General features: G+C 52.9%; 1 protein-coding gene across 1 annotated transcript; it reads right to left on the bottom strand.

The window, feature by feature from the left end:
• Positions 1–6,738: 6,738 nt before the first annotated feature.
• TAF13 (TATA-box binding protein associated factor 13) lies at positions 6,739–27,296 on the bottom strand. Its single transcript, XM_088450738.1, has 4 exons — positions 27,196–27,296; positions 26,250–26,328; positions 13,226–13,323; positions 6,739–7,673 (listed from the first exon to the last, which is right to left on the bottom strand). The coding sequence occupies exons 1-4, from the start codon at positions 27,220–27,222 to the stop codon at positions 7,503–7,505; spliced, it is 375 nt and encodes a 124-aa protein (XP_088306864.1). The 5' UTR covers positions 27,223–27,296; the 3' UTR covers positions 6,739–7,502.
• Positions 27,297–27,558: the final 262 nt, after the last annotated feature.

Here is a 27,558-nt window from a genome sequence, read left to right as displayed (position 1 = left end):
TTAACATGTCTAAGACTGAGCTGATCATCTTCTCACCCACATAACCTCACTTCCCCCAATTTCATTATCTATTAACGGCACAACCATCTCCTCTAGCCCCAAAATGCGCTGTCTTGGAGTTATCCTTGACTCATCCGTCTTCTTCAAACAATATATCCAGTAGCTCTCACAGTCCTGCCATTTCCATCTCAAAAATATTACAAGGATCAGATCCTTTCTCACCCTGGAGGTAACCAAGACCCTCATACACTCGCTGGTCATCTCCAGATCTGTCCTCCCCGACTCCCACCTTTCTCTTCTCCAATCTGACCTCAATGCAGCTGTTCAGCTCATCTTCCTCTCCAGACGTTCTACATCTGCCTCCCCTCTTCTACAAGCCCTACACTGGCTCCACTTCCCCTTCAGAAACCAATTCAAGGTTCTTACACTCGCCTACAAAGCCCTCACACATTCCTCTCCCATTTACATCTGATCTCATCTCCCTTGACACTCCTTCCCGCCCACTTCGCTCAACAAATGCCGCCTCTCATGCCAACTGATTACCTCCAACCTCCAGGATTTCGACCGTGCTATTCCCTACCTCTGGAGAACTCTCTCCCTATCAGACTCTCCAATAATCTTCAAACAAGCTCTCAAGACCCACTACTTCATCAAAGCCTTCCAGCTCTCATCCTAACCAGCTGCTACATGCTCCTTCCTTACTGTCTACCCCATTTATGTCACCCCTGTCTCTCTGTCCCTCCCTTTTAGAATGTAATCTTTCACGGGCAGTGCCCTCTTCCCTCATGTGCATTTCCTTCCTTAACACTTGGTTGCTGACACTCTGCTGCTTTTTTGAGTGTTAGGATCGCTATTGCAGCAATATTTATAAACTATGTCCTTGTCCTGCATTGTTTTGTACTGTAAGTCGTTGTTTTCTCTATTGCTCAATTGTTTATGTACAGTACTTTGTAAGGCGCTGCGGAACCCCTGTGGTGCCATATAAATATAGGATAATAATAGTAATAATAACAATAATGATAATGTCCACCCAAACCAGGGATCCTGAGGTCGAGTGCCAAATAATGCGGGGAGCGAGTTGTGTACGTTAAAAGTATTTTTTGAAGTTAAGGAGACCCAGGTTTCGGTTAAGGCTAGGGTGATGCAAAACACCAGACCCAATCCTTATTCTCCTGCTTATAAACTTTTCTATAAAGGTCATGTTACATCCAGACCGAATAAAAAGCCCCCAGAGATTTCTAATTTATGCTGTAGATCTGATACAGTGGTCGGAACACGGATACATGGTGAAGCTGCCCAAAGTTTGTCCCCTTTTTGAAACAAGATCAGACCTCTCCCTAACTCCATTTTAGGCTTACATATACTTCTCAAACCCAAATACTATCTTTTGCCATTAGCATCCCAGACGCCACATGTCCCAACAGTGCAGATTATAGCCGAGGTGTGGCACATATACAGTATACATCCTCCTAGAGCTTCTCTAAAACATGGCAGCCCTGGACCTCACATTCTAATATCTCTCTGGAATTTTAACCTTTGCTGTGTAATGGTTTTGATATAGATATATATTTATTGGCTATGGCTGGGTCATCCCCCGTCAGATTCTACCCTCACGGCATCCCTGCATGTACATAAAGGAGCCGATAGTCGACGCAAGCACAGGTAAAGGGGAGGCAAACTTGACCTGGACAAAAACATTTTTAGTGTTTGCTTGCAGGGAGGTTATGGGAGTGCCTTTCCAAGTTGTCCACAAGGATCAGACAACCCTATGCTGGGCTGTGCTTACACTGTACGGATATGAGAAGGTAGCAGTGGACGTCCCTATGCTGGGCTGTGCTTACACTGTACGGATATGAGAAGGCAGCAGTGGGTGTCCCTATGCTGGGCTGTGCTTACACTTTATGGATATGAGAAGGTAGCAGGGGGAGTCCCTATGCTGGGCTGTGCTTACACTGTACGGATATGAGGCAGTAGTGGGTGTCCCTATACTGGGCTGAGCTTATACTGTACGGATATGAGGGGGTAGCAGTGGGTGTCCCTATGCTGGGCTGTGCTTACACTGTATGGATATGAGAAGGTAGCAGGGGGAGTCCCTATGCTGGGCTGTGCTTACACTATACGGATATGAGAAGGCAGCAGTGGACGTCCCTATGCTGGGCTGTGCTTACACTGTACGGATATGAGGAAGCAGCAGTGGGCGTCCCTATCCTGGGCTGTACTTACACTGTATGGATATGAGAAGGTAGCAGGGGGAGTCCCTATGCTGGGCTGTGCTTACACTATACGGATATGAGGAGGCAGCAGTGGGCGTCCCTATGCTGGGCTGTACTTACACTGTATGGATATGAGAAGGCAGCAGTGGACGTCCCAATGCTGGGCTGTGCTTACACTGTGTGGATATGAGGAGGCAGCAGTGGGTGTCCTTATGCTAGGCTGTGCTTACACTGTACAGATATGAGGAGGCAGCAGTGGCGTCCCTATGCTGGGCTGTGCTTACACTGTGCGGATATGAGGAGGCAGCAGTGGGCGTCCCTATCCTGGGCTGTACTTACACTGTATGGATATGAGAAGGTAGCAGGGGGAGTCCCTATGCTGGGCTGTGCTTACACTATACGGATATGAGGAGGCAGCAGTGGCGTCCCTATGCTGGGCTGTGCTTACACTGTACGGATATGAGGAGGCAGCAGTGGGCGTCCCTATCCTGGGCTGTACTTACACTGTATGGATATGAGAAGGTAGCAGGGGGAGTCCCTATGCTGGGCTGTGCTTACACTATACGGATATGAGGAGGCAGCAGTGGGCGTCCCTATGCTGGGCTGTACTTACACTGTATGGATATGAGAAGGCAGCAGTGGACGTCCCAATGCTGGGCTGTGCTTACACTGTGTGGATATGAGGAGGCAGCAGTGGGTGTCCTTATGCTAGGCTGTGCTTACACTGTACAGATATGAGGAGGCAGCAGTGGCGTCCCTATGCTGGGCTGTGCTTACACTGTGCGGATATGAGGAGGCAGCAGTGGCGTCCCTATGCTGGGCTGTGCTTACACTGTACGGATATGAGGAGGCAGCAGGGGGCGTCCCTATGCTGGGCTGTGCATATACTGTATGTATATGAGAAGGCAGCAGTGGGCTCCCTATGCTGGGCTGTGCTTACACTGTACGGATATGAGAAGGCAGCAGTGGGCATCCCTATCCTCGGCTGTGCTTACACTGTACGGATGAGGAGGCAGCAGGAGGAGTCCCTATGCTGGGCTGTGCTTACTCTGTACGGATATGAGAAGGCAGCAGTGGGCGTCCCTATGCTGGGCTGTGCTTACACTGTACGGATATGAGAAGGCAGCAGTGGGCGTCCCTATGCTGGGCTGTGCTTACACTGTACGGATATGAGGAGGCAGCAGTGGGCGTTCCTATGCTGGGCTGTGCTTACACTGTATGGATATGAGAAGGTAGCAGTGGGCGTCCCTATGCTGGGCTGTGCTTACACTGTACGGCTATGAGGAGGCAGCAGTGGGCGTCCCTATGCTGGGCTGTGCTTACACTGTACGGATATGAGGGGGTAGCAGTGGGTGTTCCGATGCTAGGCTGAGCTTACACTGTATGGATATAAGAAGGTAGCAGGGGGAGTCCGTATGCTGGGCTGTGCTTACACTGTACGGATATGAGGAGGCAGCAGTGGGCGTCCCTATGCTGGGCTGTACTTACACTGTATGGATATGAGAAGGTAGCAGGGGGAGTCCCTATGCTGGGCTGTGCTTACACTGTACGGATATGAGGAGGCAGCAGTGGGCGTCCCTATGCTGGGCTGTACTTATGCTGTATGGATATGAGAAGGCAGTAGTGGGCGTCCCTATGCTGGGCTGTGCTTACACTGTACGGATATGAGGAGGCAGCAGTGGGCATTCCTATGCTGGGCTGTGCTTACACTGTACGAATATGAGGAGGCAGCAGTGGGCGTCCCTCTGCAGGGCTGTGCTTACACTGTACGGATATGAGGAGGCAGCAGGGGGCGTCCCTATGCTGGGCTGTGCTTACACTGTACGGATATGAGGAGGCAGCAGGGGGCGTCCCTATGCTGGGCTGTGCTTACACTTTTCGTATATGAGGAGGCAGCAGTGGGCGTCCCTATGCTGGGCTGTGCTTACACTGTACGGATATGAGGAGGCAGCAGGGGGCGTCCCTATGCTGGGCTGTGCTTACACTGTACGGATGAGGAGGCAGCAGGGGGAGTCCCTATGCTGGGCTGTGCTTACTCTGTACGGATATGAGAAGGCGGCAGTGGGCGTCCGTATGCTGGGCTGTACTTACACTGTACGAATATGAGAAGGCAGCAGTGGGCTTCCCTATGCTGGGCTGTGCTTACACTGTACGGATATGAGAAGGCAGCAGTGGGCGTCCCTATGCTGGGCTGTGCTTACACTCTACGGATATGAGGAGGCAGCAGTGGGCGTCCCTATGCTGGCCTGTGCTTACACTCTACGGATTTGAGGAGGCAGCAGTGGGCGTCCCTATGCTGGGCTGTGCTTACACTGTACGGATATGAGGAGGCAGCAGGGGGCGTCCCTATGCTGTGCTTACACTGTACGGATATGAGAAGGCAGCAGTGTGCGTCCCTATGATGGGCTGTGATTACACTGTTCGGATATGAGGAGGCAGCAGTTGGCGTCCCTATGCTGGGCTGTGCTTACACTGTACAGATATGATGAGGCAGCAGTGGGCGTCCCTATGCTGGGCTGTGCTTACACTGTACGGATATGAGAAGGCAGCAGTGGGCGTCCCTATGCTGGGCTGTGCTTACACTGTATGGATATGAGGAGGCAGCAGGGGGAGTCCCTATGCTGGGCTGTGCTTACACTGTACGGATCTGAGGAGGCAGCAGGGGGAGTCCCTATGCTGGGCTGTGCTTACTCTGTACGGATATGAGAAGGCAGCAGTGGGCGTCCGTATGCTGGGCTGTACTTACACTGTACGAATATGAGAAGGCAGCAGTGGGCGTCCCTATGCTGGGCTGTGCTTACACTCTACGTATATGAGGAGGCAGCAATGGGCGTCCCTATGCTGGCCTGTGATTACACTGTACGGATATGAAGAGGCAGCTGTGGGTGTCCCTATGCTGGGCTGTGCTTACATGCTACGGATATGAGGAGGCAGCAGTGGGCGTCCCTATGCTGGGCTGTGATTACCCTGTACACATATGAGGAGGTAGCAGTGGACGTCGCTATGCTGGGCTGTGCTTACACTGTTCGGATATGAGGCAGCAGGGGGCGTCCCTATGCTGGGCTGTGCTTACACTGTACGGATATGTGGAGGCAGCAGGGGGCGTCCCTATGCTGGGCTGTGCTTACACTTTACGGATATGAGATGGCAGTAGTGGGCGTCCCTATGCTGGGCTGTGCTTACACTGTACGGATATGAGAAAGCAGCAGGTGGAGTCCCTATACTGGGCTGTGCTTACACTGTACGGATATGAGAAGACAGCAGGGGGCGTCCCTATGCTGGGCTGTGCTTACACTGTATGCATATGAGAAGGCAGAGGTGGGCGTCCCTATGCTGGGCTGTGCTTACTCTGTACGGATAAGAGAAGGCAGCAGTGGGCGTCCCTATGCTGGGCTGTGCTTACACTGTACGGTTATGAGAAGGCAGCAGTGGGCGTCCCTATGCTGGGCTGTGCTTACACTGTACGGATATGAGAAGGCAGCAGTGGGCGTCCCTATGCTGGGCTGTGCTTACACTGTATGGATATGAGGAAGTAGCAGTGGGCGTCCCTATGCTGGGCTGTGCTTACACTGTACGGATATGAGAAGACAGCAGGGGCGTCCCTATACTGGGCTGTGCTTACACTGTACGGATATGAGAAGGCAGCAGTGGGCGTCCCTATGCTGGGCTGTGCTTACACTGTACGGACACGAGAAGACAGCAGGGGCGTCCCTATGCTGGGCTGAGCTTACACTGTACGGATATAAGAAGGCAGCAGTGAGCGTCCCTATACTGGGCTGTGCTTACACTGTACGGATATGAGAAGACAGCAGGGGCGTCCCTATACTGGGCTGTGCTTACACTGTACGGATATGAGAAGACAGCAGGGGGCGTCCCTATGCTGGGCTGTGCGTTGGAAGGCATTAGCTTATGTTTGCAACCACGATATGTAAGAGAATGCAGCTGCGATTACATTAGTGTCCATCTCCAAATCAGGCCCAACATCTAAGTCAGTTCTCTAGGCAAAGTGCGACTGACCGGTATAAGGTAACATAGGAAGCCAAAGACACACAGAGCACAGACAGGGGAATAAGTCCACCAGTCATCACAGGATGTCTACACCACCATCAAGATCCATCTACAGGTTGCCAGGGAGGGGGAGGGGCACACTACAAGACGCCAGGAAAGAGGGGCACACTACAGGACGCCAGGAAAGAGGGGCACACTACAGGACGCCAGGAAAGAGGGGCACACTACAGGACGCCAGGAAAGAGGGGCACACTACAGGACGCCAGGAAAGAGGGGCACACTACAGGACGCCAGGAAAGAGGGGCACACTACAGGACGCCAGGAAAGAGGGGCACACTACAGGACGCCAGGAAAGAGGGGCACACTACAGGACATATAAAATAGAAGTGAAATTGTCACCATTAGGCAAAACTCACCTGGCCCCTCATTCATTTCAAATGCTCACTTGTTTTACCCATATATGTTTCTTAACTACTGTCAATAAAGGGATATAAAGTTCTACATTATACACGTGTCAAACAGTTTAATTTTTATTTAAATAAAAAAACAAAACAAAAACACCTTATAATAAAATGACACACACAATAGTACATTGTGCCTGAACTGTAGCTGAAAACCCCAAAGAACCAAATTAAAATGTTATAATACGATCTTCTGCCACCTCTGGCGCACATTACGCTTCTGGTCACTGTGCGCCCTATGAAGGAACGGGTCACCATACAGAACCGGGAGCTGAACGGTTCTCCACCACACCCAGCTCACCCCCACGTGATAGAGTCACTCGTTCTCACCCTGACATCACTATGGCCCGTGTGGGACACGTGGCAGCAGCTCCAGGTTTGTAAACCACATATTAGATGACTGGTGCAGAAGATGAGCAATATCCTCATCTGTAACGGTGATGGGCAACAGGCGGCCGGTGCGGAGGCGAGCCTTTACCGTATGCCCTCGCTCGGAACAGTCACACAGACCATGCTGTATCCCCCCTTCATCTGTAAGCTTCTTTTAGGCTGCAATTACTAAAAATGACATTAGTGAGATTACTGCTGGCAGTCGCTGGTACTCCCAGTGACTGGATATGCGGCTTTCTCAAGTACACTTGTTCAGCCCGCCAAGAGTTCCATCCAAAAACTTCCTGCAAAATGGACAATTCAATTAAATAAAAAAAAAAAGTCTCTTTATGTTCCCTGTCTTACAGAATGTTTGCCCGTGGAGCGATCCCATAATCGCTACTCCCCAGCACAGGCTCCGGCTGGCCAGCGCCCCCCACTGACTGCGCGCTCAGGAACCATAGTTTGCCTCATCAAACGCCTTTCTGGCCCGCTTCAGCTCTTCGTTCATGGTGAGAAGGTCCTTCACTCTGGCAAACTTGCGTGGATCCTTCCGAATCAGGAATACAATGTCCTCCACCTGCACTCGTCCCTGTCGCCCAATAGACATGGCCTTGTGGGTCTAGAGAAAGCGATAAGTATTAGTATTACGTTCTAGAAGCACATGAAGCAGTGGCTGATGCAGGGTGACGCTTCTCATGGGCTGGAGGCCTAAATGCAGCAGAAAAGGCACCAAACACCCTCTGCCTTCAAAGCAGCATCAATTCTTCAAATGATAAAAATAAACTATTAACACTTCTATTTTTTAAAGCATTTTTACTTTGCAGCATTGTCCCACACCTGCCTAAAACTTTTGCACAGTACTGTAGGTAATCAATTTAGAAGTGTATTAGTGACCCTAATAAAAGTATATGTGTTCTTAAATTGTGTTAAATGGCTGTTATACATATATGCATATAACAATGGAAAAATTGAAAAAAGCTATTTTTGGGAGAAAAAATAAACGCTGCAGTTAAATTGGGGGTTCATTAAAATGGGTGCAAGTATATTTTTGAGGCCAAAAATAGCACTTTTACATTTTTTTAAAAATACATCAGATGCATACACCAATGTTTCAAAGATGTGTCCAAATACCAGACCCACTACTTTAGTTTACACCCATTTTCCATCACTTAATATTTTTCTCCCCAAAAAGGACATGTTATTTGGCCATATTAAGGTATTCGGGGAGCACAGCAGAAGGGAGTGTAGGGCAGTTGTGAGGTAATGGCGGGGAGCACAGCAGAAGGGAGTGTAGGGCAGTAGTGAGGTAATGGCGGGGAGCACAGCAGAAGGGAGTGTAGGGCAGTAGTGAGGTAATGGCGGGGAGCACAGCAGAAGGGAGTGTAGGGCAGTAGTGATGTAATGGCGGGGAGCACAGCAGGAGGGAGTGTAGGGCAGTAGTGAGGTAATGGCGGGGAGCACAGCAGGAGGGAGTGTAGAGCAGTAGTGAGGTAATGGCGGGGAGCACAGCAGAAGGGAGTGTAGAGCAGTAGTGAGGTAATGGCGGGGAGCACAGCAGGAGGGAGTGTAGAGCAGTATTGAGGTAATGGCGGGGAGCACAGCAGGAGGGAGTGTAGAGCAGTAGTGAGGTAATGGCGGGGAGCACAGCAGAAGGGAGTGTAGGGCAGTAGTGAGGTAATGGCGGGGAGCACAGCAGGAGGGAGTGTAGGGCAGTAGTGAGGTAATGGCGGGGAGCACAGCAGAAGGGAGTGTAGGGCAGTAGTGAGGTAATGGCGGGGAGCACAGCAGGAGGGAGTGTAGGGCAGTATTGAGGTAATGGCGGGGAGCACAGCAGGAGGGAGTGTAGGGCAGTAGTGAGGTAATGGCGGGGAGCACAGCAGGAGGGAGTGTAGGGCAGTAGTGAGGTAATGGCGGGGAGCACAGCAGGAGGGAGTGTAGGGCAGTATTGAGGTAATGGCGGGGAGCACAGCAGAAGGGAGTGTAGGGCAGTAGTGAGGTAATGGCGGGGAGCACAGCAGAAGGGAGTGTAGGGCAGTAGTGAGGTAATGGCGGGGAGCACAGCAGAAGGGAGTGTAGAGCAGTAGTGAGGTAATGGCGGGGAGCACAGCAGAAGGGAGTGTAGAGCAGTAGTGAGGTAATGGCGGGGAGCACAGCAGAAGGGAGTGTAGGGCAGTAGTGAGGTAATGGCGGGGAGCACAGCAGAAGGGAGTGTAGAGCAGTAGTGAGGTAATGGCGGGGAGCACAGCAGAAGGGAGTGTAGGGCAGTAGTGAGGTAATGGCGGGGAGCACAGCAGGAGGGAGTGTAGGGCAGTAGTGAGGTAATGGCGGGGAGCACAGCAGGAGGGAGTGTAGGGCAGTAGTGAGGTAATGGCGGGGAGCACAGCAGGAGGGAGTGTAGAGCAGTAGTGAGGTAATGGCGGGGAGCACAGCAGAAGGGAGTGTAGAGCAGTAGTGAGGTAATGGCGGGGAGCACAGCAGGAGGGAGTGTAGAGCAGTAGTGAGGTAATGGCGGGGAGCACAGCAGAAGGGAGTGTAGAGCAGTATTGAGGTAATGGCGGGGAGCACAGCAGGAGGGAGTGTAGGGCAGTAGTGAGGTAATGGCGGGGAGCACAGCAGAAGGGAGTGTAGGGCAGTAGTGAGGTAATGGCGGGGAGCACAGCAGGAGGGAGTGTAGAGCAGTAGTGAGGTAATGGCGGGGAGCACAGCAGAAGGGAGTGTAGGGCAGTTGTGAGGTAATGGCGGGGAGCACAGCAGAAGGGAGTGTAGAGCAGTAGTGAGGTAATGGCGGGGAGCACAGCAGAAGGGAGTGTAGGGCAGTAGTGAGGTAATGGCGGGGAGCACAGCAGAAGGGAGTGTAGGGCAGTAGTGAGGTAATGGCGGGGAGCACAGCAGAAGGGAGTGTAGGGCAATAGTGAGGTAATGGCGGGGAGCACAGCAGAAGGGAGTGTAGGGCAGTAGTGAGGTAATGGCGGGGAGCACAGCAGAAGGGAGTGTAGGGCAGTAGTGAGGTAATGGCGGGGAGCACAGCAGGAGGGAGTGTAGGGCAGTAGTGAGGTAATGGCGGGGAGCACAGCAGGAGGGAGTGTAGGGCAGTAGTGAGGTAATGGCGGGGAGCACAGCAGGAGGGAGTGTAGAGCAGTAGTGAGGTAATGGCGGGGAGCACAGCAGGAGGGAGTGTAGAGCAGTAGTGAGGTAATGGCGGGGAGCACAGCAGAAGGGAGTGTAGAGCAGTAGTGAGGTAATGGCGGGGAGCACAGCAGAAGGGAGTGTAGAGCAGTATTGAGGTAATGGCGGGGAGCACAGCAGGAGGGAGTGTAGAGCAGTAGTGAGGTAATGGCGGGGAGCACAGCAGAAGGGAGTGTAGGGCAGTAGTGAGGTAATGGCGGGGAGCACAGCAGAAGGGAGTGTAGAGCAGTAGTGAGGTAATGGCGGGGAGCACAGCAGAAGGGAGTGTAGGGCAGTAGTGAGGTAATGGCGGGGAGCACAGCAGAAGGGAGTGTAGGGCAGTATTGAGGTAATGGCGGGGAGCACAGCAGAAGGGAGTGTAGAGCAGTAGTGAGGTAATGGCGGGGAGCACAGCAGAAGGGAGTGTAGAGCAGTAGTGAGGTAATGGCGGGGAGCACAGCAGGAGGGAGTGTAGAGCAGTAGTGAGGTAATGGCGGGGAGCACAGCAGAAGGGAGTGTAGAGCAGTAGTGAGGTAATGGCGGGGAGCACAGCAGGAGGGAGTGTAGAGCAGTAGTGAGGTAATGGCGGGGAGCACAGCAGAAGGGAGTGTAGGGCAGTAGTGAGGTAATGGCGGGGAGCACAGCAGAAGGGAGTGTAGAGCAGTAGTGAGGTAATGGCGGGGAGCACAGCAGAAGGGAGTGTAGGGCAGTAGTGAGGTAATGGCGGGGAGCACAGCAGAAGGGAGTGTAGGGCAGTATTGAGGTAATGGCGGGGAGCACAGCAGGAGGGAGTGTAGGGCAGTAGTGAGGTAATGGCGGGGAGCACAGCAGAAGGGAGTGTAGAGCAGTATTGAGGTAATGGCGGGGAGCACAGCAGAAGGGAGTGTAGGGCAGTAGTGAGGTAATGGCGGGGAGCACAGCAGAAGGGAGTGTAGGGCAGTAGTGAGGTAATGGCGGGGAGCACAGCAGAAGGGAGTGTAGAGCAGTAGTGAGGTAATGGCGGGGAGCACAGCAGAAGGGAGTGTAGAGCAGTAGTGAGGTAATGGCGGGGAGCACAGCAGAAGGGAGTGTAGGGCAGTAGTGAGGTAATGGCGGGGAGCACAGCAGAAGGGAGTGTAGAGCAGTAGTGAGGTAATGGCGGGGAGCACAGCAGAAGGGAGTGTAGGGCAGTAGTGAGGTAATGGCGGGGAGCACAGCAGAAGGGAGTGTAGGGCAGTATTGAGGTAATGGCGGGGAGCACAGCAGGAGGGAGTGTAGGGCAGTAGTGAGGTAATGGCGGGGAGCACAGCAGAAGGGAGTGTAGAGCAGTATTGAGGTAATGGCGGGGAGCACAGCAGAAGGGAGTGTAGGGCAGTAGTGAGGTAATGGCGGGGAGCACAGCAGAAGGGAGTGTAGAGCAGTAGTGAGGTAATGGCGGGGAGCACAGCAGAAGGGAGTGTAGGGCAGTATTGAGGTAATGGCGGGGAGCACAGCAGAAGGGAGTGTAGGGCAGTATTGAGGTAATGGCGGGGAGCACAGCAGGAGGGAGTGTAGGGCAGTAGTGAGGTAATGGCGGGGAGCACAGCAGAAGGGAGTGTAGAGCAGTATTGAGGTAATGGCGGGGAGCACAGCAGAAGGGAGTGTAGGGCAGTAGTGAGGTAATGGCGGGGAGCACAGCAGAAGGGAGTGTAGGGCAGTAGTGAGGTAATGGCGGGGAGCACAGCAGAAGGGAGTGTAGAGCAGTAGTGAGGCAATGGCGGGGAGCACAGCAGGAGGGAGTGTAGAGCAGTAGTGAGGTAATGGCGGGGAGCACAGCAGGAGGGAGTGTAGGGCAGTAGTGAGGTAATGGCGGGGAGCACAGCAGGAGGGAGTGTAGAGCAGTAGTGAGGTAATGGCGGGGAGCACAGCAGGAGGGAGTGTAGAGCAGTAGTGAGGTAATGGCGGGGAGCACAGCAGAAGGGAGTGTAGGGCAGTAGTGAGGTAATGGCGGGGAGCACAGCAGAAGGGAGTGTAGAGCAGTAGTGAGGTAATGGCGGGGAGCACAGCAGAAGGGAGTGTAGGGCAGTAGTGAGGTAATGGCGGGGAGCACAGCAGAAGGGAGTGTAGGGCAGTATTGAGGTAATGGCGGGGAGCACAGCAGGAGGGAGTGTAGGGCAGTAGTGAGGTAATGGCGGGGAGCACAGCAGAAGGGAGTGTAGAGCAGTATTGAGGTAATGGCGGGGAGCACAGCAGAAGGGAGTGTAGGGCAGTAGTGAGGTAATGGCGGGGAGCACAGCAGAAGGGAGTGTAGGGCAGTAGTGAGGTAATGGCGGGGAGCACAGCAGAAGGGAGTGTAGAGCAGTAGTGAGGCAATGGCGGGGAGCACAGCAGGAGGGAGTGTAGAGCAGTAGTGAGGTAATGGCGGGGAGCACAGCAGGAGGGAGTGTAGGGCAGTAGTGAGGTAATGGCGGGGAGCACAGCAGGAGGGAGTGTAGAGCAGTAGTGAGGTAATGGCGGGGAGCACAGCAGGAGGGAGTGTAGAGCAGTATTGAGGTAATGGCGGGGAGCACAGCAGAAGGGAGTGTAGAGCAGTATTGAGGTAATGGCGGGGAGCACAGCAGAAGGGAGTGTAGGGCAGTTGTATAAGTTTCGGCTTATTCTACATTATAATAAATTACAGCTAATGTATTGCTCTAATGTTTCTGTCCCCAAATTTACCGGGAATGTAGGGTTACACTAAACCTGGCTGGAACATCCTGGGCTCCCCAGGAGTTGTGAAACTACAAGCCCCAGCATGCTCTCTCTGCCAGGTTGTCCTGCCCTGCACTAAACTACTTTCAGACCTCATCTAACAAGGATACGGCTGGGTCCCATTACACAGATAGCAAGGTCCTGCCGCCATCATCTGTGCACCGATCTACGCCGATAAAAGCAGCGTCAATTGGAATTGTAGCAGCAGAACCGTTTCATAAGAGCACACAAGAAGCATTTGCAGAGCGATGGGATGAGCGCAGGAGGCTGTGTACCCATTGGTCAGTGTGTACTCACCATTTCTGTGATGAATTCTATCACCAGGTCTTCCAGAATATCCACAGATTCCGTATAGGGGTTCTGGTCATCTCCAAATCCGTACATCATACAGCGCACTGCAGAACAGGACAGGAGAAGACATCGTCACGCCAGCATATCAGGACAGCCAACGCAAGCTCCGCTACATAAGCCCTTCTCTCACAGATTTATCATATCCTGTCTGACGGGGACATTTACTGCAGTAACTGGGGGGCTTGTACTAAGAAAACAAGAGATATGGTAAGAACTTACCTTTGTTATCTCTGTTTCTACGAAGTCCATAGGGTCCACAGGGTGACCTTGGGGTATAGCTAGATCCTGGATCCTCGGGCACCACGGAGTTAAAGCTTTCAGCTGCTCCCAGGATGCACTTGGGTCCAACCTCCCCTATACCCCGCCCCCGAGCCACAGGCACCTCAGTTGGTAAGCAGCCCAGGCCGGAGGAGGAGACGAAACAGAGAGAAGGAAGACTGGAACACACAAGAACCATACTCACAGAAATGGGAGACGGAAAACCGGTGACCAGTCACAGAGCCCATATGAAGCCAGGTGCGTCAGGGCGGGTGCCCTGTGGACCCTATGGACTTCGTAGAAACAGAGATAAAGGTAAGTTCTTACCATATCTCTTGTTTTCTACTTCAGGGTCCATAGGGGTCCACAGGGTGACCTTGGGGATGTCCCAAAGCAGTCCAACTAAGGGCGGGGACGCTCCTGTGCTGATAGGAGAACCCGGCGCCCAAAGGATGCATCCTGAGAGGCAAAGGTGTCAAACGCATAGAACCTCAAAAAAGGTCTGAATGGAAGACCAGGTGGCCGCCTTACAGAGCTGAACAGCAGAGGCGCCACGGCTAGCAGCCCAAGAAGGGCCCACGGACCGAGTGGAATGAGCCTTAACAGAGGCTGGAACAGGTAAACCCTCCTGCATATAAGCCTCAATAATAACAGAACGAAGCCAACGGGCTAGAGTCTGTTTGTTGGCAGGCCAACCCCTCTTGTGAAAACCAAAGAGGATAAACAAAGAATCCGACTTCCTCACAGAACTAGTCCGGTCCACATAAACCTGGAGTGCCCTTACAACGTCTAAGGAAGTCTCCCCAGCCGAAAGATCAAGTGACTGAAAGGCTGGTACAACAATTTCCTGATTAATGTGGAACCTGGAAACCACCTTAGGTAGGAAATCAGGACGAGTGCGAAGCACCGCTCTGTCCTGATGAAAAATCAGAAAAGGGGGACGACAAGAAAGCGCCCCCAAATCTGAAATCCTCCTGGCAGAAGCAATTGCCAAGAGGAAAACAGTTTTAAAAGTTAGCCACTTGAGCTCCACTGACTCCAAGGGCTCAAAAGGAGGACCCTGTAAGGCCCTAAGAACCACCGCCAAATCCCACGGGGCCACAGGTGGCACAAAGGGAGGCTGGATTCTCAAAACACCCTGGAAAAAGGTGTATACGTCCGGCATAGCAGCGATCCTGCGCTGGAACCACACCGACAGACCAGACACGTGTACCTTCAGTGAAGAAAGACGTAATCCTAAGTCCAAACCGGACTGAAGGAAAGCCAGAATACGCGAAACTCGGAACACCTGGGGATCATAGTTTCTGGCCTCGCACCACTGAAAGTAAGTGTGCCACACTCTGTGATAGATCCTCGCGGAAGCAGGCTTGCGCGCCCTCAGCATGGTGGTAATAACGGAGCTAGAAAAGCCCCGAGACCTCAGGACGGCTGTCTCAAGAGCCACGCCGTCAAAGATAGTCGACCCAGATCCGGGTGAAGACAGGGCCCCTGAGACAACAGGTCCCGCCGTTGAGGTAGGAGGTACGGAGCGTCGATGGACAGGCTCCGCAGATCGGAGTACCACGGCCTTCTGGGCCACGCTGGGGCCACCAGGATCAGTGTGCCTCCGTCCTGTTTGAACTTGCGCAGGACCCGAGGCAGCAGAGATATCGGAGGGAACAAGTAAGCCAGTTGAAACAGCCATTTCACCGACAGCGCGTCTATCAGACTTGCGCCTGCGTCCCTTGTCCTTGACCCGTACACAGGCAGCTTGTGATTGTAACGGGACGCCATCAGGTCCAGCTCTGGCAGCCCCCACTTGTCCACGAGTAGTTGGAATACCTCTGGATGAAGCGACCATTCCCCGGGATGCACATCGTAACGGCTGAGGAAGTCTGCCTCCCAATTGAGGACTCCTGGGATGAAAACTGCCGAGAGAGCTGGAAGATAGCGCTCCGCCCAAGCCAGGACGCGGGACACCTCCGACATCGCAGCTCGACTGCGAGTCCCTCCCTGGTGATTGATGTACGCCACCGTGGTGGCGTTGTCTGACTGCACCTGAATGGCCCTTCCGTGAAGAGCGGTGCCGGACGACTGCAGGGCTCTGTATACTGCCCGCAGTTCCAGGATGTTGATGGGAAGAATCGCTTCCTCCGCCGACCAACGACCCTGAAGTGACAAGGAGCCTGTCACCGCCCCCCAACCCCGGAGACTGGCATCTGTCGTGAGCAGAACCCATTCCGGGATCCAAAAGGGGCGCCCCTCCAGGAGATGCGCTGTCTGCAGCCACCAGGCTAGGGACAGACGCACCTCCGAGGACAACACCAGCATCTGAGAGCGGATCCTGTGTGGCAATCCGTTCCATTCTGAAAGAATCAGCCCCTGCAGGGGCCTGGAATGGAACTGGGCAAACTCCACCATGTCGAATGCCGACACCATGGACCCCAAAACTCTCATCGCTGAGTGCACCGACACTCTGCCACTGCTCAGACAACTGTGAATCCGCAGCTGTAAGGAGGAGACCTTCTCTGGAGTCAGAAAAATCCGTTGCTGACGAGAGTCCAGCAGGGCCCCCAAATGAACCATCCGTTGTGATGGGATGAGGGAGGATTTCTTCCAGTTGATCAACCAGCCGTGCGCCTGTAGACAAGCGACCGTCAGGTGGAGATGCTGGATCAGTACCTCCGGGGAGCTTGCCAGCAAGAGGAGGTCGTCTAGATACGGTAGCAACCGTATCCCCTGGCTCCGAAGGTGAGCCGCCATGACCGCCATCACCTTGGTAAATACCCTTGGTGCCGTGGAGAGACCAAAGGGTAGAGCCCTGAATTGGTAGTGGTTGTGGAGAATAGCAAACCGCAGAAACCGTTGGTGCGATGTTGCTATAGGCACATGGAGGGAGGCGTCCTGGATATCCAGGAAGACCATATAATCCCCCGGTTCCATCGCCAGTATGATGGAACGCAAAGTTTCCATCCTGAATTTGGGAACCCTGAGAAACCTGTTCAGGGACTTCAAATTGAGGATGGGGCGATGAGAGCCATTGGGTTTCTGCACCAGAAACAGCGTAGAGTAATACCCCATCCCACGTTGAGACTGTGGTACGGGTATAATGACCCCCGCCGTCAGCAAGGCCTCTATGGCTTCCTGAACCTGCAAGGCCTTGGTTTTGTCCTGAGAAGGACTTGTGCAAAAAAACTGGCAAGGCGGCCTGTGCCGAAAAGACAGGGCGTACCCCTGGGAGACCACTTCTCGCACCCAGGCATCCGTGGTGGTATTGTGCCAGCACTGGGCGAATTGAAGAAGTCGGCCTCCCACTCTGGGGTCCCCCAGAGGGAGGCCAGTCCCATCACGCAGAAGGCTTATCTTCTGGCTTGGAAGAAGGGCGCCTAGCACTCCAGGCTTGCTTCTTTGGCTTTGAGGCGGTCTTGGGTGCGGACTGCCTCGGGAAGGACTGACCCTTTGCCTTGCCCTGAACCCGAAAGGAACGAAACGCCGAGCTCCGGACCTTAGCAGGTGTAGTAGCTGAAGGGAGGAAGGCTGACTTGGATTTTGCCAGGGTATCTACTATTTTGTCCAGGTCCGGACCAAATAGTAATTCCCCATTAAAAGGTAAGGCCTCCAAGCCTTTCTTTGAATCCGCGTCTGCTCTCCAAGACCGCAACCACAAGGATCTACGAGCAGACACTGCTGCCGCCGAAACCCTAGAGGTCAACAGGCTAGCATCCAAAGATGCTTCTCCAATGTAGGAGGCGGCATCTCTCATCTGTCCTAACAACGCCCCCTGGACGTCCGGAGATTCATCCGTAAACGTGTCCTCCAAGGCGTTGGCCCACCCCTCAATGGCCTTGGCCACCCAGGAGATGGCCATGGACGGCCGGGCTACAGCCCCTGAGAGAGAATAAATAGACTTTAGACAAGTCTCCACCTTCCTGTCCGTAGGATCCTTTAGCGAGGATATAGACGGCAATGGCAAAGTAGCACTCCTGATGAGGCGTGTTACATGGGAATCGACTGCAGGCGGAGTTTCCCATTTCTTACAATGCGCTTCCGGGAATGGATAATTGGACGCCAAGCGTTTCTGTGGCAGGAAACGCTTACTGGGCGTCTGCCAGGCCACCGCCATGTGATCAGTCAACTGATCAGACAAGGGGAACGCTGTAGAAGTAACCTTAGCTTTTTTAAAACTAGGATACCTTGACTTGGGAGCGGGTGCCTCATCCTCAATCAGAAGAATAGCCCGCACCGCCTTAACCAGAGCCCGCACATTGATGGAAGACTTAGTGTCTACCTCCTGGACTGAGGCATCTGAGGCTGAGTCATCCTGTACCTCACCATCATCCGAGAACCCCTCAGAATCCGAAAGATGCGCAGCCTGTGCCATGACTGAGCGTTTAGACGCCCTGGAGGGCACGTCACTGCGCAACATCGACTGAAAAGCCGAAGATGCTGCCGCCAAATCTTGGACAGTGTGGGAAAGCGCATCCACCCATGGTGGAGGAGCTGTCACAGGAGCCTGAAACGGCACCACAGCCGGCTGTGCCACAGGGGTGGACTGAATATACATTGGCAACCCCGCATAGGGACCAACAGGCTGAGACCCCGGGGGAGTCTGCAATAATTGTGGGACACCCGGGGAATGGGGGATGGCAGGCTGGGGCAACGCCCTAGTAGGGGCGGCAGTCGGGACCGACAGACGGTCCGCGATGGACACCAGCACCTGGGAAAACATCGCCCATGGTGGCTCCTGCGAAATGGGAGGTTTAGACGTACCAGGAACCGCCTGGCACCGTCCGCACAGGCCGTCCTGTGACAAATCCTCCCTATCCACTCCTGCAGAACAGCGCCTGCAGGAGAACAATGCTGGAGCCCCGGAGTGCTCAATCTCCTCCTCAGACATGACTTAGGAAGAAAACGTGCGCACTCACCAGTGTGCTGAACAACAGCCCACAATATGGCACCGTGTAGCACACAACTGTATGTGACGGACCTCACAAATACGTGATCTATATAGGTGAGGTCAGTAGAAACACCCTTCCCCCGCACACCTGTAGGGCTTGTAGGAGAAGGAAAGGGATAGGTACAGGCTGACAGTAAGTAGAAAAAAGACACAGACAGGCAGCACTAGCAAAAGTCACATACCATGCAGGAAGATATACTCACTGCACCTTTCCACTACAATCAACCTCCCAGATTCAGTGTCTGGGAGGGCTATAGCGCTGTGTACACTGTCCTTCTGCAGGGGAGAGGTACACAGGGGGACCGGTCCGCGTGCTCCCTGAGAGTATCCACGCTGCCACAGAGAAAATGGCCGCTGGAGACCTCAGAGGAGGAGTGGCCGAGTATCTGCAGCTCAGCGACGAAAGACTCCAAGCTGAAAGGCGCGCTGAGCTGAGGGGAGGAGCCGCTAGACAGGGAAGGCTTCCTCCCCTGGCTAGCATATTAACCCCCGGGTTGCCGGCATCCCGCTTGCCGCGATATTAACCCTGGTGGTCTAGTGGTCTGGCGGGGTATGCCTCCGCTGGAGGGGGAGCCCGCCGCCACCGCTAGCGCCCCCGGTCTGTCCCCTAGACCGGGGGCATGGGACTGCATTTGAAAGGAACCCGCGCACCGCCGCTAATCAGCGGTGCGCGGCTTACCTGATCTCCCCGGCGTCTTCCGGCAGCAGTCCCGGGGGAAGCCAGAGTCCGGCTAGTACAGACTCTGGCTTCCCCCGCCGCGATCCCCAGTTCAGTGCTGGCGTCGCGGCGCCAGCAGGGAGAAGGAGCGGCAGCGTGGGCGTCTGTACAGACAGCCCAGCGCTGCTGCTCTAGAGAAAAAACTTATAGTAAAAAATAAATAAATTTAACTAAGTTAAAACAAGAGATATGGTAAGAACTTACCTTTGTTATCTCTGTTTCTACGAAGTCCATAGGGTCCACAGGGTTGACCTTGGGGGTATAGGTTGGGAACCAAATCCGGGCACCACGCAGTTAAAGCTTTTAGCTCCCAGGATGCACTGGGTCCACTCTCCCTATAACCCCACCCCCAAGCCAGAGGCAACTCAGTTTGTAAGTAGCCAAAGGCCGGAGGAGGAGAGAAAAAGAGAGAGAAAACTGGAACACTCAATAACCATACTCACAGAAATGGGAGACGGAAAACCGGTGACCAGCCACACAGCCCATATGAAGCCAGGTGCGTCAGGGCGGGCGCCCTGTGGACCCTATGGACTTCGTAGAAACAGAGATAACAAAGGTAAGTTCTTACCATATCTCTTGTTTTCTACTTCAGGGTCCATAGGGGGTCCACAGGGTTGACCTTGGGGATGTCCCAAAGCAGTTCAACCAAGGGTGGGGACGCTCCTGTGCTGAGAGGAGAATCCGTCGCCAAAAAGGAAGCATCCTGAGAGGCAAAGGAAACCAATGCCTAGAACCTTAAAAAGGTGTGGACAGAAGACCACGTGGCCACCTAGTAAGGCAAAACAGCCGAGGCGCCACAGCGAGCCGCACACGAGGGTCACATGGCCCGAGAAAAAACAAGCATCAACAACAGGAAGGTCTATCCATGGGTAGGCCCCTGAGGAAGACCTACGAGGCCATCCAGCCAACATTTGGTTATAGGCCGGCCATCCTTTCCTGTGAAAACCAGAAATCTCAGACCACCAATAAGGAGTCCGATTTCCGTAAGGAACCTGAACGGATCACATAAATCCAAAGAGGCCAGACCACAGTCAATGAGGCCACACCAGCCGAGAGGACTGGGGACAGAATGGCCGTACCATAAGTTCCAGAATAATATGGAACCTGAAAACCACTAAGAAGAAACACAGGGCGAAGGTTGCTTCAGAATCCCCAGAGCTGGACTGTAACACCATAGTGTGATAAATTCATCTCCTGCTCACCAGGAGATGAAACCTCTCTTGGGGAAGAGACTAGTCCCCGGGATGCACGTCGTGACGGCTGAGGACTCCCGCTTCCCAATGGAGAGCTCCTGAAATGAACGCTGCCGAGATGGTCGGGAGGAGACCCTCGGACTATGTCCGAATATGTGACATACCTGTCATTGCCACCCAACGAACAGTGTTGCTAAAAAGGAATCCACTGTCCTGACCCTGTCGGACTGAACCTTTTCAGGTTCACCGGGAAACAAGAGTTATGCCAGAGTAAGTTAATTGACAGGGTGGAATCGACAGACGTCCAACTGCACTGAAAAGGATTCGATCCAGACACTGTCTATAGCAAAGAAAACCCTGGAAGAGATGGCCATACCCACCCGGACAGGGACCGACTTGCCTCCGGAGAGAGCATCATCGTTTGAACAGTTATCCGACAGAAAAAACTCGTTCCATCTGGAGATGAGCCAATTATGGAAAGGCCTGGAATGGAACTGAGCCCATTCCACCATGCATCCCAGAGTGTAAAGACATCTGTCGACTGCGCAGACAACCATGTACTCCTAATGGAAGAGTGGAGATGCCATCTTACGCCAGAAGAATTCTCAGATTCTGAGAATCCAGCAGATCCTAGATGAAGAATACCCAGAGAGGGATGCAGGGAGGACTTTTTCCCCGTTGATTAAACGTCTGCACCCTGAAGAAGCCACAGTCATCCTGACCTGGCTGTAAAGTACCCCGGTGATCCCGCTAAGAGCAGGAGGCCGTCCAGGTACAGGAGCATTGGGATATACTGAACAGAAGAACTGTCAGAAAATCCAAAACGCTGGTAAACCCCTGTGGGGCTGAGGACAGTCCCAACAGGCAGAGCCCGAAAAATTGTAAGTGTTGCTGTGATACAGCAAACCTCAGCCCATGCTGAGGAAAGGTCTCTGTAAGTACCCGTAGGCACGCGTCCTGTATATCCAGTGATACCATAAAGTCCCCAGGTTCCAAACATCGTATGATGGAGCATAGGGATTTCCTCCTGAGCCCAGGTAGCTTTAGGAACTGGTTCAGGGAATTGAGACAGAGAATAGGCCAAAGAGGACCATTCAGCCACCGCACCAGAAAGAAAGCAGAACAACCAGTCCCTCACTGAGATAGTGGGGATGGCCTAATTAGCTCCGCTTACCGCAACAACTGCATAGCTTTCTGGATCTGTAAGGCCCTTGTAAAGAGGCCGCCTGAGCAAAGAGGGCGTACCCTCCTACCCACGTAGCCGCGGCAACTTGACACTAGTACCGGGTGAACTGAGAAAATCGGTATCTCCCAGTTGTAGGCCTGTCCCGTCAGGCTGAAGAGATATCCGTAGGTTCAGAAGCAGGATCGGCTGGCAGTCCAGGCCTGCTCGGTACTGGATATGTCGGCCCTTGTAGATGCCGACAGTCTACGAAGAAACAGACCTTTAGGCTGACCCAGAGGACAAAAAGACTTAACAGACTTAGTCTGAGGCCTTGTAGTGGGCATAGCTGAAAGCGGTAAACTTGTCGTTAGTAATACTGCCAATGTTACTACAATCTTGTCAAGGTCAGGACCAAACAATATCAACCCTAAAGATGGTATCTGCACCTCTGCATTCCCAGAGCGCAGCCATAGGGTATTACGGAGGATACAGTCGCAGCCGGAACTCTGAAAGTTAGGAGACTGGTATCCAATATAGGCATTTCCACCTATGACAACTGCATATATTACGTGAGCGACCAAATACATTTGAACCCCCGACGTGTTGGAGGGGAAAAAACGTTACAAATGCATCAACCCAATATGCAATAGTATTAACCAACCATGCTATAGCCATGGTAGGATGGGTAACAACTCCTGAAAGCAAGTATACTGATTTCAGGCAGAGTTACCACCTACGGATCCGAAGAATCCGACCACGCAGGAATGGGAGGCGTAGTAACGTCTGTAATCAGACGAGTAACACGCCCATCCACCCCAGGAGGGGCTCGTGATGACCCTCAGGGAATTTGGGACAGGAGGCCAAACACTGTTGTAACACCTCCTATCTGGCAACAGCCAGAGTCCCGCTATGCGATCCACCCGCTAGTCAGCAACAGGGAACCCGAAGGCACGCAATACTGAGGGTGTATGATACAGGTGCAGGTCAACATTCACTCTAACCAGAATGGACCTGCTACCAGCCCTAAAGCAGGGATAATAATACCTGAAATAGGCTTCCCCCCGTGTAAGAGGGAAAGAGCCCCAAACAGTATCCAGTTCACGGCAGAGCCAACTGGGAAGTAACCACAGGGCGTCAACCACGCCAATTAGCGTTTCGTAGAAAACGACATCCACCCAGGGTGGCTGTTGTGGTAATCCCTGCAAGGGGAATGACAGACTATTGTGGCACCAGGGGGAATTCATATACTGCGAAAAACCCCTGCAGGGAGCGGTAGTCTGTGTCACAGGGGAAGAGTGCAAGAAGCTGCGAGATACCCTGAGATGAAAAGGGCAGTATGGTGAAGTAACCCCAAGTGAGGTACAACAATGGGGCCCGCCCGGCGATCCGCAATTGAGAGGATCCCGAGAAAACAAACCACCCAAGGGGGTCGTGTAAGGGGCCCGGCACCAGATGACGCCACATACAGAACCCTTTATGAGTCAAATCCTCCGCACTAACACCTGCAGCACATGACTTGCAGGATAGTAAAAATGGGTGCAGTATAACGCTCTATCTCCTGGTCAGACATATCTGACCAACCCTCTTGGCGGAAATATTAAGCAGCACTATACTGGTCCTGACTGATGCCAAAAATTAGCTGCAGGGACCCATTTTCAGCGTATGCAACACACAGTTCCATCTAAAATATGGCAACGTGCAGCACGCAACAGTATGTGACAAACCACACAAATATTAACCAGTATATAAATGTGAGGTCTCAGAACCACCCTAAGTACAGCTGTATTAGGGCAGATAAAGAAAAGGGATAGATATACACTGACAGGTGAGAGAATAAAGTACAGACAGTCAGCACTAGCATAAGTCACATACAATGCAGATATATACATATATACATAAACATGTCATATAATATACTGCACTATGTCACTGCATTCAACTTACCCAGATTCAGTGTCTGGGAAGGCTACAGCTCTGTGTACACTGACCTGATGGTGAGGTACGCAGGGGGACTGGACTCACTGCCATCCTGAGAGATTTCTGCTGCACCACAGAGATAAAATGGCCGCTGGAGACCTCAGAGGAAGCGTGGCCCGCGGAGGAAGCAGCTCAGCGACGCCAGACTATGGATACTGAAAGGCGCGCTGAGCTGAGGGGAGGAGCCGCTGTAACAGGGAAGGCTGCCTCCCCTGGCCGGCTATTAACCCCCGGGACGCCGGCTCCCTGCACCGATCGTTAAGTCCCTGGTGGTCTAGTGGACACACGGTGTATGGGGGGCCCGCCGCCACTGCCGGCGCCTCCGGTCTGTCCCCTGAGACCGGAGGCACAGGACTGCATTTGAAATGCGCGGATCACCGCAAGCGGTGACCCGCGCCTTACCTGCTCCCCGTGGATCCGGCAGCAGTCCTGGGCGCCCGCAGAGTCCGGCTAGTACAGACTCTGGGGTCCCGCTGAGATCCCCAGATCTGTACTGGCGTCTCAGCGCCAGCGGGGTGACGGAGCGGCAGCTTAGACGTCCTATGGACAGTCCGACGCTGCCGCTCTGAAGAGTCCAAAGTCCATGGAAAAAACTTTGTCCCTAAAAAAATAAAATAAGCTTAGGGGCTGCTAATCAGCTCCCCCTGCGCTAACGGTGACCCGACTCCGGCCGGGCACCAACTGAAACTGAGGTGCCTCTGGCTTGGGGGTGGGGTTATAGGGAGAGTGGACCCAGTGCATCCTGGGAGCTAAAAGCTTTAACTGCGTGGTGCCCGGATTTGGTTCCCAACCTATACCCCCAAGGTCAACCCTGTGGACCCCCTATGGACCCTGAAGTAGAAATAAAAAATTAAAAGCTTTAGGGGGCTGCTCCTGCAGACCCCCCCCCCGCAGGGTGACCCGACTCCGGCCGGGCACCATCTAAAACTGAGGTGCCTGTGGCTCGGGGGCGGGGTATAGGGGAGGTTGGACCCAAGTGCATCCTGGGAGCAGCTGAAAGCTTTAACTCCGTGGTGCCCGAGGATCCAGGATCCAGCTATACCCCAAGGTCACCCTGTGGACCCCTATGGACCCTGAAGTAGAAACAGTTATTAGTGCAGACATCACTCAAATCAATCTGTAACGTACATGTTTATAAAACGCTAACCAGTGGTCGAAGTGGGGCGGTATACGGCGGTATGACATACCGCCACTTCCCGGCCCCACTTCATTTTAGAGAATGCACCAGCGCTGGGATCCAGTATGGGATCCCAGCGCTGGAACAGTGGCAGCAATGTGTACAGATGTGTCCCGCAGGGGACACATCTCAATCGCGGCAGCGGAGGTGCTGACATGTAGCCGGGACAAAGTACCTGTTCCCGGCTGCACTGTAAGCACCACGCACTGTGCGGCTGCCAGCCAATCACGAGGCTCGCAGCCGCCAGCCAATCGCGGGACTCGCGGCCGCCAGCCAATCGCAGGGCTCGCAGCCGCCAGCCAATGAGAAGCTGCCAAATGGCAGCTTCTCATTGGCTCGTAGCGGCGCCTGATAAACTGCAGTGAAGACCCGAGGATCCCGGTGGCTCCACTCCAGCAGCGCAGGTAAGAGGGAATTAGAGAGAGGGGAGGGTGTGAGAGAGGGACTAAAGAGAGGGGCAGACAGAGGGAGGCAGGCTAACTATTGTAGGGGGTGATAGAGAGAGGGAATCAGTAAGAGCAAGGTGTGAGAGAGGGGAGCAGGCAGGGAGAAGGGTGAGGGGGGTGTGGGGTAGAAGTACAATGGGGTGATATGGAAGCAGGGGCCCATAGGGGGGGAGATTCAGTCTCCATACCCCCACCTCTAAATTATCACTTCGAGCACTGACGCTAACCTGACGTAACCAATTTCTATTGGAATTTATAAGAAAGGGCTTGTACGTATCAATGTTACACAGGATTTATGTAGCTGTAATTGCAATATTTTCATAATATTATTAAGCACAAATTTAATGTTAAGGCCCCCATACACTGGGCGATTTTTCACACGATTTGGCAGTTTAACTGATCGCAACGACCAATTGTGTAAAAAATTGCATTTTCTATACAATAATATGATGTGCGTCCCCACAGTCATGTATCGGCATCGTAGATCAAATGGTTTTGCAGAAAGATTTAGACTGAACAGGACGATGTGACACATCTTAATACATCAGATCATATAGTCGTTTGTACAATTGTACCTTTTCTAAATACAAATCGTACAGAATGTCAAGGGAAGATCGGATCTGATACAAATCGCCCCGTGTATGGCCTTTAGAAAACAAATGCAATTAGTACACGACACGATTATGAAAAGTTGGATATTTTAAAAGGCGCTTACACACTAGACGATTTTTTGCATGATTTGACCAATTCAGACGCATCTGAACGACAAATCGGGTAGGGTCAATGAGCGTAACGATGCGCGGCCGTATCCTCAGATCTTCCCTACATGCAGTAAGATCTGGCAAACTCGTTAATGAGATTAAGGTTGTTGGTCAGATTGCACAGTTAATGCAAGATATCGTTTGTCTGGGAGTGCCGGGGACTTCAAGGGAAATCGTTGACGACAAATTTTTTGCGAGTCGTCTAGTGTGTACGTAACTTTACACTTTTATTAGATACCGAACCCCCCTTTTGTTTTTCTACCAAATGACAAATACGTTGGAGACGTGATGTGAGCCCTTTCCAGCAGCGTCAGCACCAGCGTGGGAATACCGACTTACGCTCTTTAGAGAAGAGTCTCTTCCTTCGCCCATGTCCTCCTTCCGCACCTCCCGCGGCCTCGTCATTCTCCTCCTCAAACTGAAAATGCAAAGTGTCAGTAATTAGCATTTAATACAGAGAACCCAGCAGCAGCATTTACCATCATCAGACACCAGCGAGGACACTGTAGTCTAAGCAGCGCCTAAAGTTGGGTACAAACTAGGTCGCCGGGTTGGCCGACACTTACCAATTATCTGCCCGATGTGCCGGGCTTGACGTCACAACCGGGCGGGAATTTAAATTTGCCCATCCAGTTGAGGAGTCACTCATTGGCGGTGTGTATGGGCGATTAGCGGGATATATATGGGCCATCCGGTGTGCTGCCGGACCAATCAGATATGTCTGTGAATTACGTCGCTCCCCGACAGATCAGGTGTACGCACCCGCCGATGTACTATAGATATATCGACCGTTCAATGGAACGGCTGATACATCCATCAGTGTTTACCCAGCTTAACTGGTTGTCAGAGTCTGTGAAATGGGCGCTGCTGGGTGTCAACTGGGCGGTTACCTTGCGCACGCAGGCGGCACGCTTATGGCGTAGGGACGATCTCTGGCACCCAGCATGGGGTAGGCGTAAGTGACGACACTAATGATGAAAGTTGCGGGGGATGAAAAAAAAAAAAAAAAGTTGGCGGTGCGGAAATACGCATGAAGCCGTGCGGATATTCGCAACAGCGTATGATACTAAATCTGACCGTCGCAACCACCCCCAGGCTGGCAGCATTGTGCATGCAGCTCATGCCCACAGTTGCTGGGACATACTTGTAGTACCCCCATCATATAGGTAAACACAGCCTAAAACTGACACGTAAGTAAATGTGAGTATGTATGTATATACAGTATATTATTGTACATATAGTATATATATATATATATATATATATATATATATATTCATCCTACCGTCTGATCTTCGTCCTCGTCCGCCATTTGCTCTCGGAAGCAGCTAGTTCCCCTCTTCCGTAGATTGCCTCGGCCCCTTCCCCAGATCCCCCCCCCCGAAGTGAGTGACTTCCGGGAGCACAAACATGGCGTCGCCTGACTAAAAAGCCGCCATCTTGCTCCACCCCGTTGCGTCACGCAGCACGTGACTGTAGGGCGCTAACATTTTTGAAAATAACCGCTGGGGACTCTTCGATATACGGGACCGGAGTGCGAGCCCGGAGCGGTGAGTGCCAGGGTCCCCGCCTATACCGCTGGGAGGTTGCACTGTGCAGAGCTAGCCCCAAGAGCTGACACTCCAGCGTTACCGTACGGCTGCAGACA

The sequence above is a fragment of the Taudactylus pleione genome, unplaced genomic scaffold (assembly GCF_031769625.1).
Source record: "Taudactylus pleione unplaced genomic scaffold, aTauple2 ptg000523l, whole genome shotgun sequence".
Classification (NCBI taxonomy): Eukaryota; Metazoa; Chordata; class Amphibia; order Anura; family Myobatrachidae; genus Taudactylus; species Taudactylus pleione.
The sequence above is the reverse complement of the archived record's forward strand: the minus strand, read 5'-3'. Positions and strand labels throughout refer to the sequence as shown.

Excerpts from the sequence above, each read along its gene's own strand:
- TAF13 (XM_088450738.1), bottom strand. The coding sequence starts at position 27,222 with ATGGCGGACGAGGACGAAGATCAGACG. Across the intron at positions 26,329-27,195 it reads ACGAGGACGAAGATCAGACG|TTTGAGGAGGAGAATGACGA; the intron begins GTAGGATGAATA and ends TTGCATTTTCAG. Across the intron at positions 7,674-13,225 it reads TAGAATTCATCACAGAAATG|ACCCACAAGGCCATGTCTAT; the intron begins GTGAGTACACAC and ends CGCTTTCTCTAG.